The sequence below is a fragment of the Spodoptera frugiperda genome, chromosome 25, assembly GCF_023101765.2.
Source record: "Spodoptera frugiperda isolate SF20-4 chromosome 25, AGI-APGP_CSIRO_Sfru_2.0, whole genome shotgun sequence".
NCBI classification, from domain to species: Eukaryota; Metazoa; Arthropoda; class Insecta; order Lepidoptera; family Noctuidae; genus Spodoptera; species Spodoptera frugiperda.
The window spans coordinates 21,922,446-21,936,866 of NC_064236.1; the positions used below are offsets into that span (position 1 = coordinate 21,922,446).

The following is a 14,421-nucleotide window of genomic DNA, read 5'->3' on the forward strand; positions in this document are numbered from 1 at the left end:
TAAAACTGTGGCCGCGACTTCTCTTTCAACATTCATTCTCCATTCTTGGTAATATTTTTAAGTTATATCTACGTAGTAAAAACCATTACAAAATTGTCGCTATTCAAACATAGTGGTTCGTATTCAACTGATTTACCTGATCCCCTTAATACCTTTTAATAATGAGCTACGAAAACGCGCTGTATGTATGTATGTAAAATAGATGTATTACTTGGATGTGGCTAGGTAAAAGTATGTAGATGTTAGGACCCGGATCGAACTGCCAGTTTTAAACTGCGCAACATTAAGTTGTATTAAAATTAGCAGATTTCTCCTACGCTCAATTTTAGTAGCCCATTGTTTTTGTGATTTTTATTTTTAATGAGACAAGCCCGCGACGTCTTCCCAAAACCGCTGCTCCAAAACCAATACAACCTACATGAAATTTAAATATATGAATATGAATATGAAAAACATTGACACACTAAAGTTCGTCTCAAGGGCATGAATTGTCTCGGTCTTGGATCACAAAACGTAATAAATGGACGTTTTTTTGTATTATTTTTAGAAACGAAAATGTTTTTTTTTTTGTTTTAGATATCTACGCATCACCGACGCATTCAAGCTTTGAGGTACTCGATCCCCATGACCCCACTTTGAGTCGATTGGCTACCCTTCTGTTTAAACGGACAAATGAATACTTGCAAGGGGAAATTGCTTCTGGGGGTGTAAGTATTGCCGAATTCGTCTAATGTTGCTAATTTAAAATGTTAAGTTTAAGTTTTTTTGATATTAAATATATTATTGTATTTTTAGGATCATTATATGTTGCTGGAAGAAATTAATCGTTTGGCCATCACCAAGTACACAGACTTGCGCAATCTCGCTGTGAATTTGAACCGTACGCTGACGGAATATAATGATCTGTGTAAGTAATATAATATAGATTTACTGTACTTTTGGGCCCTGTGGGATTGCACCATATAATTAGACTAATATAAACTTGTTTGTTCGTTCAGATGGCAACACCATCAAACCACTTCTTTCGCAAATTGACGATATTGACGTCATGGTAACCAGACTTGAAGAAAATGCCTATCGTTTGGATAGTTACACGAAGCAACTGAAGACCCGCATCAAAGAAATGTATGACGCCAAAGGATAAGTACCCACAAATTCCATTACAATAAATCGAATTCTAAACCCAGTTCCAATAAATCTTTAAATTGTAGTTACAAATATTTTTCCAATATGTGCTTGTAGATTTTGACTTCGGGTGCCAGTTTTAGACTGCCTGACTGCCTGTTCGTTTAAGACTACTAAAAAAATTCATAAGCTCCATTGTTGACTACATTCCTATATTAGTAACTCTTGATGATATTGCAATTACCTTTAATAATACTGTAGATATGCACTATTATATGTACTAAATTAATTATTAATCATACATTCGTTGTTTAGATTTAACTTAAATGAATGATTATTGGACTGTGGTATAGAATTCGGATTTTAGACGTATTTAAAAGATATGTGTCTGTCTATTCGATGTGCAACAGAAGGCAAGGCTCTAAGATTGAGATGTTCAAATTATTGAGAACGATAAGAATCGGGATGTTAATTTGGAATGTCCGGTTGGTCGGTAATCGATGCTAAAGTACTTACAATGTTCTGATTGTTTCATAGATATTTCAATATTTAAAAAAAGGTATAAATAAGAAACATTTGAAAGTGAATCATTTTGAAGAGCGCCGTCTTTAAGCCGTCGCACATTCTGCGCTCGGTATCTTCCTTACTGATGACCTAGTTTGTTGTTAAGGTGTGATTACAATTCACAACCTTTGCGAAACAATTTCACATATTCACTGTTTTCGAGTATATTTATTAGTTACTATTTATTTGTTCGAACTTTTCTCAGTGTCCACAAAAATAGAATTGCATTCTTGGGGCCTTATGTCTCATGTTGCTCGTCATAATTAATGGTAATTATATATTCTTTGTATAGCCTACAATTTTGAACCTAATATAATTGTATACTGCATTATAGAACATTTTGAAGTATAAGATTTTTCTTTTATGTGTATTATATGCTTGATTACTGACACTCCTAATATTTAAAAGATTTTACATATTATATCTATTGTAGGTAAGGCTACAGCATTCGATTTTGTCTAGATATTAGATTAAGGTCACTTTACGGCAACGATAATTCTACGTAAAATATAATTAATTCGGTGGATATTTTTCAGTTGCACTTAACGTCTATTAAACGAAAATTATTCTTAGAAATTTACTCTACTTCTAGAAAATTACAGCAAATAGTTGTTAGTAAAACTGTATTGATTAATTTAACATTTATTATATTAGGTTAAGTTATGACCTAAAGTGGCAGAAAAAAGAGAAATTCAGTAGATTGTAAAGGTGTGATGTTGGTAGGAATAATAGTATACCGTACCGTAATTAGGTTAAGTCCGTAGTTAGAAATTGTAATCAAATTAAGGTTTTGTTTCATTAAACTGGTAAACGGTATATTCTGTAGAATGTATATAAAGTAGGCAAAATAGCAAAAGTAATAAAAATTATGCGTAAGAAAAGTTAAGGAATAAGTTCAAGATTTCACGAAGTGGCACATAAAGATTAAATGAGTAGATTGAAAAATAGACATAATTGATAAAGATTTATTGCAGTAATATTAATAGAGTTAAATCGAAAACTTATCTTTCATAATAGGGTAGTTTACTAGATCAAAAATAAATTATTGTGACATTTCAATATAATAAAATCCAAAATAATCGTACTTTCATTCTTTAATTTGACGATATACTTATTCTTTTAGTTTATCTAGCTAATTTTAAAGAAGTAAGTATGCTATTTGACGCTAAAAAATATGACTTCATAAGTTGCGATCTCCTGGGTGATTTTTCAAAAAACTTTAACTTTTATTTAACAAATCATTAATCTCCTGCGTTATTAAGAATCGCGGTAGCTTATCATCCTTATTTTTATTGGATTGGTTGAGAGCGGTGTCACAGCTTAATTTATCGAAACGAAATTCCGTGTTCTAATCTGCAGAATTGTTAACATTTGGTTGAGGATAATGACGCCGTTAACATTTTGTGATTTTTTTTCGGAAAACCACCTCCTACAAAATTAATAGAAAAGTAACGTTTTTGACATTTCGATAAAAGTATTGAATTTGACTAGTAGTGAACTACCGTATTATTGTTGAGTTTTAGTGTTAACAAATTAGATGTAGGTATCGTATGGAGATAACTAACTATGAATAATGTATATTTGTACGTGGATATAAACAAGTGAAAAAGTAGATTTGTTGCAAAGTAGGAGTAGGTCAAGCATATTAAACTATAATTATAACTGTTGATTAACAACACGTTACATTTTTGTACATATTGAAGAAATAACATTATTTTCAAGCTAATCATTACTAGTGAATTGAGCGATCGCGTTGTTTGATTAAAAATTTTTTTGCAATAGCCATCTTACTTTTTCTAAGCTATAATAGAAACAAACAACTTATATAATTTAAACACACTATATAACTTATATCTTTTAAATAGGCATACAACATTCTTGGATTATTATAAAGCAGAAGTGTATTTTTGGGTTGAACTATAATATTTTACGGTTAGCTTCATTTATTTATTTATAGCTTCAATATTCAAATAGGTCGGTAATTGGGTCTCGCCTACTCGACTACTAAGTGTTCGTTGCATACCTTGTTTTCATTTATACTAATAAACTATTGTGTACATGTACGTTTATGTTTATATTTTACGTTTGTCGGATCCAAATTACAATTACAAATCCCTTACGTAGTTTTCTTATTTCTTCTTCTTTCAAATAGAAATATAATCTTTTACCTTTTAAAAAATAAGTTTCAAAGGTGCCGTGACCATTGAGCCACAATGACTTTTATTAGTGTACAATGTACATAGGAATATCTTACTAATACGTATTCATATTACACATTTTATTCTTTATGGATTGTTGTAAAAAGATTACTAATCGAACTCTTGCCGGTTAAGTGTCTTAGGTTTAATGGGATTTATTCGACGGCGATTTTTTTCTTGTAGATAATGGGATTTTTCATAATCATATACTACTTAGATGTTTACATAGGCTACGTCCGCAAAGGCAATTAGCTTGCTTAGTGCATTTTTAAGTCACCTAGGGCAGATGTCAGATGCGCAGTATGACGAATGTTCGGCGCTTGGCGCCTAGTCATTCACGTGCGAGACAACATAGAAAAAATGCATAAAATATCAATAATGCACGGCTGGCGTTTGGTTTCGCACACATTAATTAAGTATTGCAAATAGCCGTTTATCAACACATATAGGTACTTTTTCTAAAATCGAATGTCGAAATGACTTTACTGGTAAGTTAATCAAATGCTTCTCTGTTCATACGTAAATATTCGTAAAATTTATCGTCAAAATTACAATAAAATTATTTAGAAAGAACATTAAACTGCTTTTGATTATGACTTGTAAACATCATGAACCCAACGTAATGCATGAGACCGAGGACGTGTACTCGTATATTTTAATTTTGATTTTTCTGTAAGTAACAGTTTTAGAGCTATTTTTGAAAGTGGCATCACGTCGACGTGCTATCAAACAAGTAAATAACCAAGGCACCTGTCGACCCATCACGTTTACACTTTTCAGTGCAGCCACCGGGTATCCTAGTATCCTGTGACTTACTAGGCTCTAAGCGCTAAGCATGTATTCTGTCTGTGCGCACGTGACCTTTATATAGCTGAAATTATAGTATTCTTGTAGATTTAACTATTAGTACATTTATTATTCATAAACTTCCCTGAAAATTCGTGAGCATTTTTATAATAATCTTAATGTTATAATTAATAAGAAATCGATATTATATGGTCGAATCTGTAATGTTCTGTGTCTATATCCAATAAAAATTGTAAACACCATTATTTAATATAATGTTTCAAAATATTAAGTAACGAATATTACTTATTGGCCTGATAGCATTCCGGTCTATATTACTTATTATTTGTCGATTTATTAGTGGCATAACGCATACACGTAGGCTTAAACGTATCATTGAAGAAATCCGTATATTTCACCGATAATTATATAAGATTACTCGTCGCAAGGTTGCAGCAAGTGTTAGGTAATGAACGTATTGATAATAGTAGTATTCCTGGCATCTGGTGTTCCTCCTTAATGTTAAGAATTATAGCTATTAATAGATATTTCAATTTTTAATTAATTCAATTCGATATTATAGAAATATACAATAATACGTTTGGAAATATTTTTCTCAATAATAGATCTTTATCACAACTTTATAGATTAAGATTTATAAACATTCAGAGCGCCAACTAAATTTTTATGGTTTTCTGTAGGACGTAATTGGGCTGGCTTAGCCCGCGTAGAATCGCTTCATTCTGTGAGTGATGTGTTCCGGAGGCCCAAACTCTTCCTTTATTTTCCTTTTTCTCTATTCTTAAAGGATTGAACCCATTGCCTTTCCTCTTTCTTTTTTGGGAAAAACATCACCGAAATTAAGCTGATGTGGTTGGCATTACCTCTGTTAAATAAATAATTTTCTGTCCATTTGATATTAAGAGTGTAGAATTGGGAAGAACTAGGTCCATAGTTTTGATGTGATTCTAATTTCATAACGGTTTTCAGCTGCACGGGGCACTGTGGGTCTTGTAGTTGTATATCAATAACCTACCACATTATAATATTACTGTATTTTCGTATATATTTTGACTGCGCCAATTTTTTAAGTACTTTTGTATGTTTAATCAGCACCTGTAGTAAATAAATACACTTATAGCAAAAAATACATTTTAATATTTTTAATCCATAACAAATTCTAACCAATTCCAAATAAAAGTCGTGTTCTTCTAAATATTTTGTAGTTGTTTTTGAACGTTTAACACAAAGCGCCTTGAGTGTCTTTTAAAATTTTTAACATAAGTAATAGTTTTATAGGATAATAATTTTCAACTCTACTTGTATTGATAAGAAGATAATTCTATGACCGCCATAGTACAAACGTGGATGTGGAACCTCTGTTAAAATATTTCTGATCTTAAAAAATGTATAGTAAATTCGCTATAATGACTTTATCTCTTTAATGCAGAAGTTTATTCAAACGTGATTATTCGTTAAAAGTAAATATTAATATCTAGATAAAATTACTCCTACTACTACTACTTTAAAACCATATTTTTCTTTAATGCCGATTTAAAAGTTTGGTATGATTACTAGATTTGTGGTTATTCATTATAACAGTAAAACTTGCTTTGTCGTTTCGACGATCTTTGGTTTTGTTAATATGTTGTATGGCCACAAACAAATAATATTTTCCGCTTTGTTTGAAATCGATTGTAAGCTGTGATAGGTACATTCTCGTCGGATTAGGAAAATCCTCCTTTTTGATGTCAGTTTAATAATTTAGTTACTAAATATACTTTGTAGGTCGGCTATATATAAATTATATTTGTCTTCTTGATGTATTTTGCATACTTGTTGATTACATTTTTAGGTAAATACTTAATAATTAAAAAATAACAATATAAAAAGTAGCCTACTAGTAACAAGAGAATTTTCATTATATTGTTCAAAGTCAAAGTCTAAAATTATTTATTTCAAATAGACCGGGAAGGCACTTTTGAACGTCAAAGCAATGTTGTGTTATGATTTTATTCATCACATTACATCGATTTCATTGGTATTATAACAATTATTCAGGTACTTGGTCTTTTACATTATCGACTGTCATTCACATCTTAAAACGATACTGATCTTAGTTGCAAGTTGTTGTTGTATAGAGACAGTAGAATATTATAACATGTACATATATTGTTCAATTCCAAGAAAGTAAAACTCCATATATATATATATATGTTACGGTAAATCTGATTAATTGAAAATTATTAATAATTTACAAAATTATTAATATTAACCACATGTTTTGGTAAATGTAAATAATCGATCGAAATTTATTACTTTTTGTAGTGATTATTAATAATTCACGACACATATTGGTGAAAGTAATAAAATAAATATAAACCCAATGTTTTTTGACCGGCATGTATTTATTTATAATAATTAAACACAGTCTTACGATTTTATTAATAATAAATCACACAAACAAGGTTACTTGTAACTTGCACATTTATCTGGGCTCGCTGTCATTGCAGCGGTAAGTCCCCTGTTTGAGGAGTAGCTAGAGAGGCACCACGGCGTCCTCACCTACCGCCTGTCATTAATGCGAGGACCGCCCGGAGGACACGGTGGAGCATACGGTAGCGGTGTGCCCTGCATGGGCTGAAAATCACCGTGTCCTAAGGGATGTGTTCGGGTACGGCGACCTCTCGCGCCCGGCATTGGTTCAGGCCATGGTATGAAGCGAGGGGAACTGAGATGCCGTCTTCTCATTTTGCGAAGCAGTCATGCTAGCTAAGGAGGAGGCGGGGCGCGTGAGAGAACGATCCTCCCCAAAAAGGGCACCTTTATCACAAAATTAACAATAAAATTATTTTTAAAATCAAATCTACCATCAAATTAATGCCAGAAAGTCTTTCGTGGTACATAAAATTGTAACAAAAATAAAATTAAACAATTATTGTTTCATTAACAAAATCACTTTTACCTCGAGTTTCGGTAATTATTAATAATAGTAGATAATTATTAATAATTTTCAATTATTCACTCTTACCGTAATAACATATATAAAGTAGAATCGGCTGTAGTTTATAGTTATCTATAAATATAAGCATAAGTCTATGTTACTAGGAGGTGGAATAATTATATTTTTCTATTGTAATTTAATCTTAGGTTAAGTGAATAAAGCAATTGGCCCAATATTTTCGATTAATGTGTAGTTGCAAAATGATAGCAGCGCGCTGCATATTCTTTTTAGTTATGTAAAATAGAATTTTTAGAATAAAGCTATTTATTTTTATATCTCCTAACCTTAATACATAACGATTTGATGTAGATTTCCGTTACATATGAAGGACATCTTATTTGCACGTGCTCAATCAGCAATTCGAAATTATAAAATAAAATTATCTTTTATTGTTTTAATATAATGTATATATTTGCCTACCCCTTCTGGGATAAATGGTGTGACGTTACGTGTATTTATTTGCTCACTATTCAGGTTCTGCAAAAAAAAAACGTTTTCGTGGTTCATATTATGATAATAGATGTATAAGCAATGGTCATATTGTCCTAGGGTTAATAACGAAAACTCAACAGCGCCCTTCAAATACTACTTCCATCTAATTAAATAGCTGGTCAAAAGATTAGGTTCGATGTCGTTTTATTTCCTGCATATGCGAATGGTAACTTACGGAACTTTGTTGTATCACATGGCATAAAGTCGAACTTGCCATTAGGACTATTAAGTGATTGCTATAATATATGAAAATCTTGCAACAGGTTCTGGCGAGTCATACCCTTTATATAAATCTAATATTAAGATTAAGATCACTTACCTTAAAATACTAGATTAGTTGATTAAAATAGTAATAAAGTAGTAATAAAAATATATAAATAACAGTAGTAGGTTTTAAAATTATACCCTATAGATAATCACTTTTAAATTCACTAAAGGCAGTCGAAACAGTTTAAACTTAGCATTAAAGATCTTTGAATAAGAAAAAATAGCGTACATTCGGTACATAATTATTGTGCATCGTTAATAACGACCAGGACTAGAAGTGTGTATGTGGTAGTAATATATATAAGATTTTAGATATTTACTGATTATTATTATTCAAAATAGCCTGTCTGTAATTAGACTTAATTTGTACATTGAAATGGAACCAGTCCATGTACTTAATAAACAAGATACCTGCCCATGTTTTAATGTAATAGTCACCCCATTAATAAATACCACACAATAAACCGAAATCAGTCACTAATCGGCTATATACCAGATCAATATTATGGAGTGCATAATACTTATTATTTATTCGTAGCTTCCTCATTTTATAGTAAATCTAATTTAATAAATTACTTATAGTGGTCTAGCTCCATTTCAATATATGCTTCAGTAGTTTAACGTATATAAAATCTAGAAATATAAACACGATCCGTTGCATATATTCTTTACCTATTAAAAAAAATGTATATTATGGAAATTATAGGGTTATCGTATGTAGTTTAGTCTTTATTGTATGCTTATTCAGAAATAAATGTGTCAAGTTATCAAGCATATAATTAAATCATATTTGTCTTACGGTAGATTTAAACGTGTTTTATCTAATATGTAATCAAAAGTGTATTTTTATCTAATCATTATACTAAATACTAGATTGGCGAAATTGAGCTACATAGTTGCATAATGGCAAATGTGTATTTTTTCATACTTGAAAGTCCTTTTATTAAATATTAAAATAGTAGTAAGTATATGTATTCCCACTATGTAATATTGGTGTGGAATGTTTATAACCTGTGTGTTAACCAAATGGAAAATAAGTTAGTTTCGTGAAGATAAGTTGTAGACTACTACTACTAATTAAATAATTGCAGAATAATATTCACGTACATAAGTATCAGACTTTCTGAGTGTATCTTAATAAAAACTGTAGTGAATTGTAGTTTGTGTTGTATTAGTATAAGATGTATTTTGATTACGGTAATTCCTGGGGTCGACCGCAATACGAATAACCGCGGTCATGGAATTTCAAGGAAGGTACACGCACTGCTGGTTTTATTCTGCATCTATCATGAAAATCTAAAGTATGTTTTGAGGATATACAACCATCCAAAAGTTTGGAAGCATTAATATTTTTGAACAATACAAAATTATTCTTACTAAATCAATGTATACTTTGGAATCGACTACTCGTGTGTGTAATGCAATTTTCGAAAATCGTAGAGACCTCCAATATATTAAAAGTAATTCGTTCATTCATCATTCTATAAACATATTTGAAATTATTCACACTTCTGTAATAAGTAATCACTGTAGTTGTTGTATTATGCGAAAAATTTGTAGGCCCTTTATATATTTATTAGGGCCTAGTTTAACCATTGTTAATTTTTGTAACAATTAATTATATTATATGAGCGGTACCGATAAACCTTATAGACCTTACGAAATAAAAGTCTACTGCGTAGTTGTTCATATTTCTACTTCACATTCCTAAAACCGTCACTAACTAATATCTCTATCTGTATAGACGATGGTTTAAAATTTCAGTAAAATAATATTTATTTATTCGTGTCAAATCATACCTACATACAATAAAACTACTCAAATTCAATATTTAGGATGCACGCCAAGCGACTAGCTAGGCGCTAAGCGCGCAGTGCAGCCGGTCGCGTTCATTTTAGAACGTTCGTTTTACTGGGCTACTCGCTAGGTGACGCGCTAGACACTAGGCGCTAAGCAAGCCACCTGCCTGTGCGTCCGCGGCCTTAAGCTAATATAATTTGGTAAATTATTAAGATTAAAAAAATGTTTAAATGAATTTAGTATGTATGCCTAGTACCTACTTGACTTTGGCAAAATTACTGTTTGTATAGACTACTACTTCTAGTTTGGAGAGTTCATGTAGATATGGTTTGACATGTTTATTTTTAAGTCTATCAATGTAAATCTATTGAGGACAAACTTTATATCTATTCTTATGTCTTGGAATTGTGTAATAAACATGTTTCGGAAATAAAATATCTTTTTGTGTCAATATGTTTTTTATTCGGCTAATATTTAATTTGTTAAGGAATTGCATCCCCTATAATTACTGCCATATTCCAATATTAAAGTCGCACTGCACTTAGGTTGGTGAAAAAAAAAAATAATTTAAATGTCACTTAGCTTGGGTTTACATTTAAGACAGTTTATATTAACAGTTTTAATCCAACCATAAGATAGTATGTGGTACTAAAGAAAAAGCGTTTTTGTTTTGGTCGTGGTATACGTATGGTCCACTTCCAGACATATCGACGGCACGTCCGTGTTTCCGACCCCTGGTTTGTCGGGTGCATATCCTACCCCTATATTTTTGCGGACGCATTGACCACGCCTATTTGTACTTTATTGATTTTACAGACTGCCGCTCTAATAAAAGCCATTACAGACGTAGCTATAAATTTTAAACGTGTTCAGCTGTGGTTCATTCTCTAATTATATTCTGCAAAGTGTTTGATAGTCATTAGGGGCCTGAAGATGAAGTGGCACAATAGTTAAGAAAACTAACTAAGCGTTAAGAACGGTTAACAATAGCTATCTTGGGCTTGATTAATTTGTATTTATGACAACTTTGTACCCATATAGGTTGTAAGTAAAACGGGCCTGTATAGCCCTGGGTTTACGCACAAGATTTGAAGCCTCATTAGTAAAATTTATCTTGAAGTTTTGTATATTAATTAGAAATTGAACAATGTTAAATGCAGAGTAGGAGTATTCGCGTCAATCGTAGTGTTAAAAAAATCTAACCTCATAGGAAATGACATTTGTTAGAAAAGTAAAATTTAAGAATAGAATAGAATAGAAACATGAATAATCGTTTTGCTAATACAAAAGTTAGGGGCATAGACACCTTTAACTAAACAAAATAAAATACTGCGTTACCACGGACATAGCCTAGCGGATCAGTAAGCTAAAGTAGAAAGCAGGAGATGGGACACATCTCGAATAATCCACGACTATATAGCAGATAGGTTCTCGAATGGACATAGTGAACAGAAACCCGCTGGATGCAGGTTGCTTCCAACTGGCCGATCTGAAAGTTACTGTTATTTCAAGAAACAAGACGACAAAATGAAATTCCTACAAACACTTTATTTGTTACCACAGAACATTTAAAGAGAGTAGAAATGAAATAGTTCCCATTTGTATCAGAACGCGTGTCGCCGTTTCTCCCACCCTTTAATTTCACTACAAGCAAGAGACCAATGTCTGAGCGGATTACCCCCACAAATAAATAACACACATTTAAATCTCGAATTTGCTATTGGTTGTCACACAAACGCAATGACTGCATTTGACGTACACTCTAACACTCATAAAAACTCATGTATGCTAGGGTGAGAGAAAGGTCGATTGTTGATATCGATAAAATTTAAGTAATCTTGTTTTTGTTTTACAAGTATTGTTGAATATTGTGAAATTGTATTCATGCGAAATAGAAACCAAGTATTAAAAGTAAAATAAATAAAAAATACATAACTTAATTTTAAAACCAATTTTATTACTCACTAAGTTAAAAATCAGTAAAAGAAATAAATCATAGGCACTTTTGAACGTCAAAGCAAATATAATAATATTAATAACGTCTGTCTGTCGGTCAGCCCTCTAGTGAAGCTATTCGCTCGTTCCAAAGTGTAGATTCCTATGGAGAAGATCGAAGATCTGTTCGTTCGATCTTTTTCAATCAGATTCACAATACAATTCTTGATTACATTGCTTTTCTTTGCATCGATTGCTTCAACTATGTGAGAACAATGTAAAACTAATATTCAGTCAAAGCGATAGAAAAAAACCTTAAGAACAACAAAATTAATACAGTCTGGAGCTGACCAGTCCCAGTTGACAGCGCTCGTTCACCAACATGGCACGTACACCAGCACCGTCCAACTCAACTATGTTGCAGGGAATCGAACGATCCAATGCCCGTGCCACCGCCAATGAGACCTTTGAGTGAGCATGACAACTCTAAGCTGACACAAATGCATTCTACTAGTCTAATTAAATGACAATGCCAGATCCTGCTCCACTTAATTTCATCAATGTACAAGAAATGTAAATTAATCAATATTATGCAATGAAAATAAGATTACTTAATTATTATTCTGATAAAGTTGCGGATAAAAATTAGAAATAAAAAGAATTTAAAAAACCCAAGGCCTACTTCCTGTATTTACCGCGACCATCTGCGTTTTTTAGTACGCTTGCAAAAGGAACACAAAGAGTCATTCAATAAAAAAAGGATTTATTAATGTAATGTGTACGGATTTTAATATGAATTTGGTATAAATACACACTGTTAGTTTATTTATTTTTTATAATATATATTATAATGAATGCATATTCTAATTATTATTTCGTGTTTGAACGTTAGTGATTAGATGTAACGAAACGTCATTGCCGTGCGTGCGTCAGTTACGTCCAAAAAGTCATTATTTGACATTCGCTCTGTCTGTTCTGTTTACATTGTTGTTTCGTTATGACTATGAATTAAAAGTAGGATTACTAAAGGTGATATTGGTGATGAAATTCCTTCCTTTCATAGCTAAACCCCCTATTATAGCAGTGTAATAATATAAAGCACTTAATTTAATTATTTCTACCATTATAACTGCAATGAATCTAAACTGGTACCTAACCTAAATGTTATATTTTGTTCTTAGATTTATATAGAAACCGCAAGCTCTAAAGGCTTTTAATCATGTTTTTAGTTATCACTAATAGAGCAGCAATTTAATGCTACATTTGGCATGCCTGTACAATATGTTTTTTGGTAGGGCAAAGCTCTATAGAGATTCTGGCATTGTCATTTTAGCTAATTACAGGGCTCTCACATTTACAATAATTTGTATAAAGTACAGAACACATTGAAATAACATGGTTATATTATTTCATTTTTTCGTTTTTTTAAATTTACGAAAGATGATATTTTAAATAACGCCATTTTTAGACAAAAAACTGATTTTACTTACTGAATTACACATTGCGATATTGTGCGGATAAACGCCTAATTTTAAGTTTCTTTTCCCTGACTTTGTTATTATGTAATTATCAACATCGAAATGTTGCGAACGAAATATGCTACATTTAGTAGGAATCCAATTAATTCTACCAGTTGTGTCAATCCACAATTTTCTTACACCTGGATCTGTTGGAAACCTAACCTGTATCATACTTTTGAACTTTTGTTTCGGTACTCGGGACTCTCGCAATGGACGTAATACATTGCGCGATTGCTCACGTAGTGCAAGATTGTACTCATCTATCGCAAGCAACGTATTACTATTAGTCTGCTTGCGATTATATCGTTTTTGTCAATAAATTTCATAATGCTAATGTTATAGTTTCAAATATCACAAGTATTTTTATGTTTTTGGATTTACCGGTGAAAAGAAATTCCTTCTCGTGCTATGCTACACACCTGGCTTCTTTTCCGACACGTTATAATAGCGCAAGACGGCATAATATAATATTTTTGCGGAGATACGTACGCTGTCAAAACATGACAGCGATTGCTAGTCGGTAAGTACGAGCATTTGAGCGCTTTGCACGTTCGCTCGCACCCTCGGCGCGCGTGGCCCGCCCTCAAGGCCAATCCAGTCTCTTTCTTTTATCCATGTTTGTTACAGAGCAACCATCCGTCACTCGACCAATATTCGAATTAAATTATTTCATTTGACGTTCTATTTCAGCTAACAATTATTTTAAAACAATTTATATAATCTATGAGAT

The 14,421-nt window shown here is 31.9% G+C and overlaps 1 protein-coding gene across 2 annotated transcripts in view; it reads left to right on the forward strand.

The window, feature by feature from the left end:
* Positions 1–10,687, forward strand: part of LOC118267995 (biogenesis of lysosome-related organelles complex 1 subunit 2) — a 39,498-nt gene extending 28,811 nt beyond the window's left edge. For both annotated transcript variants that reach the window (XM_035582273.2, XM_035582266.2), the window contains exons 2-4: positions 577–707; positions 796–907; positions 999–10,687. In XM_035582273.2, the coding sequence (XP_035438166.1) occupies positions 577–707; positions 796–907; positions 999–1,144 (389 nt within the window). In that variant the 3' untranslated portion in view covers positions 1,145–10,687. The remainder of the gene's footprint in view (positions 1–576; positions 708–795; positions 908–998) is intronic.
* Positions 10,688–14,421: the final 3,734 nt, after the last annotated feature.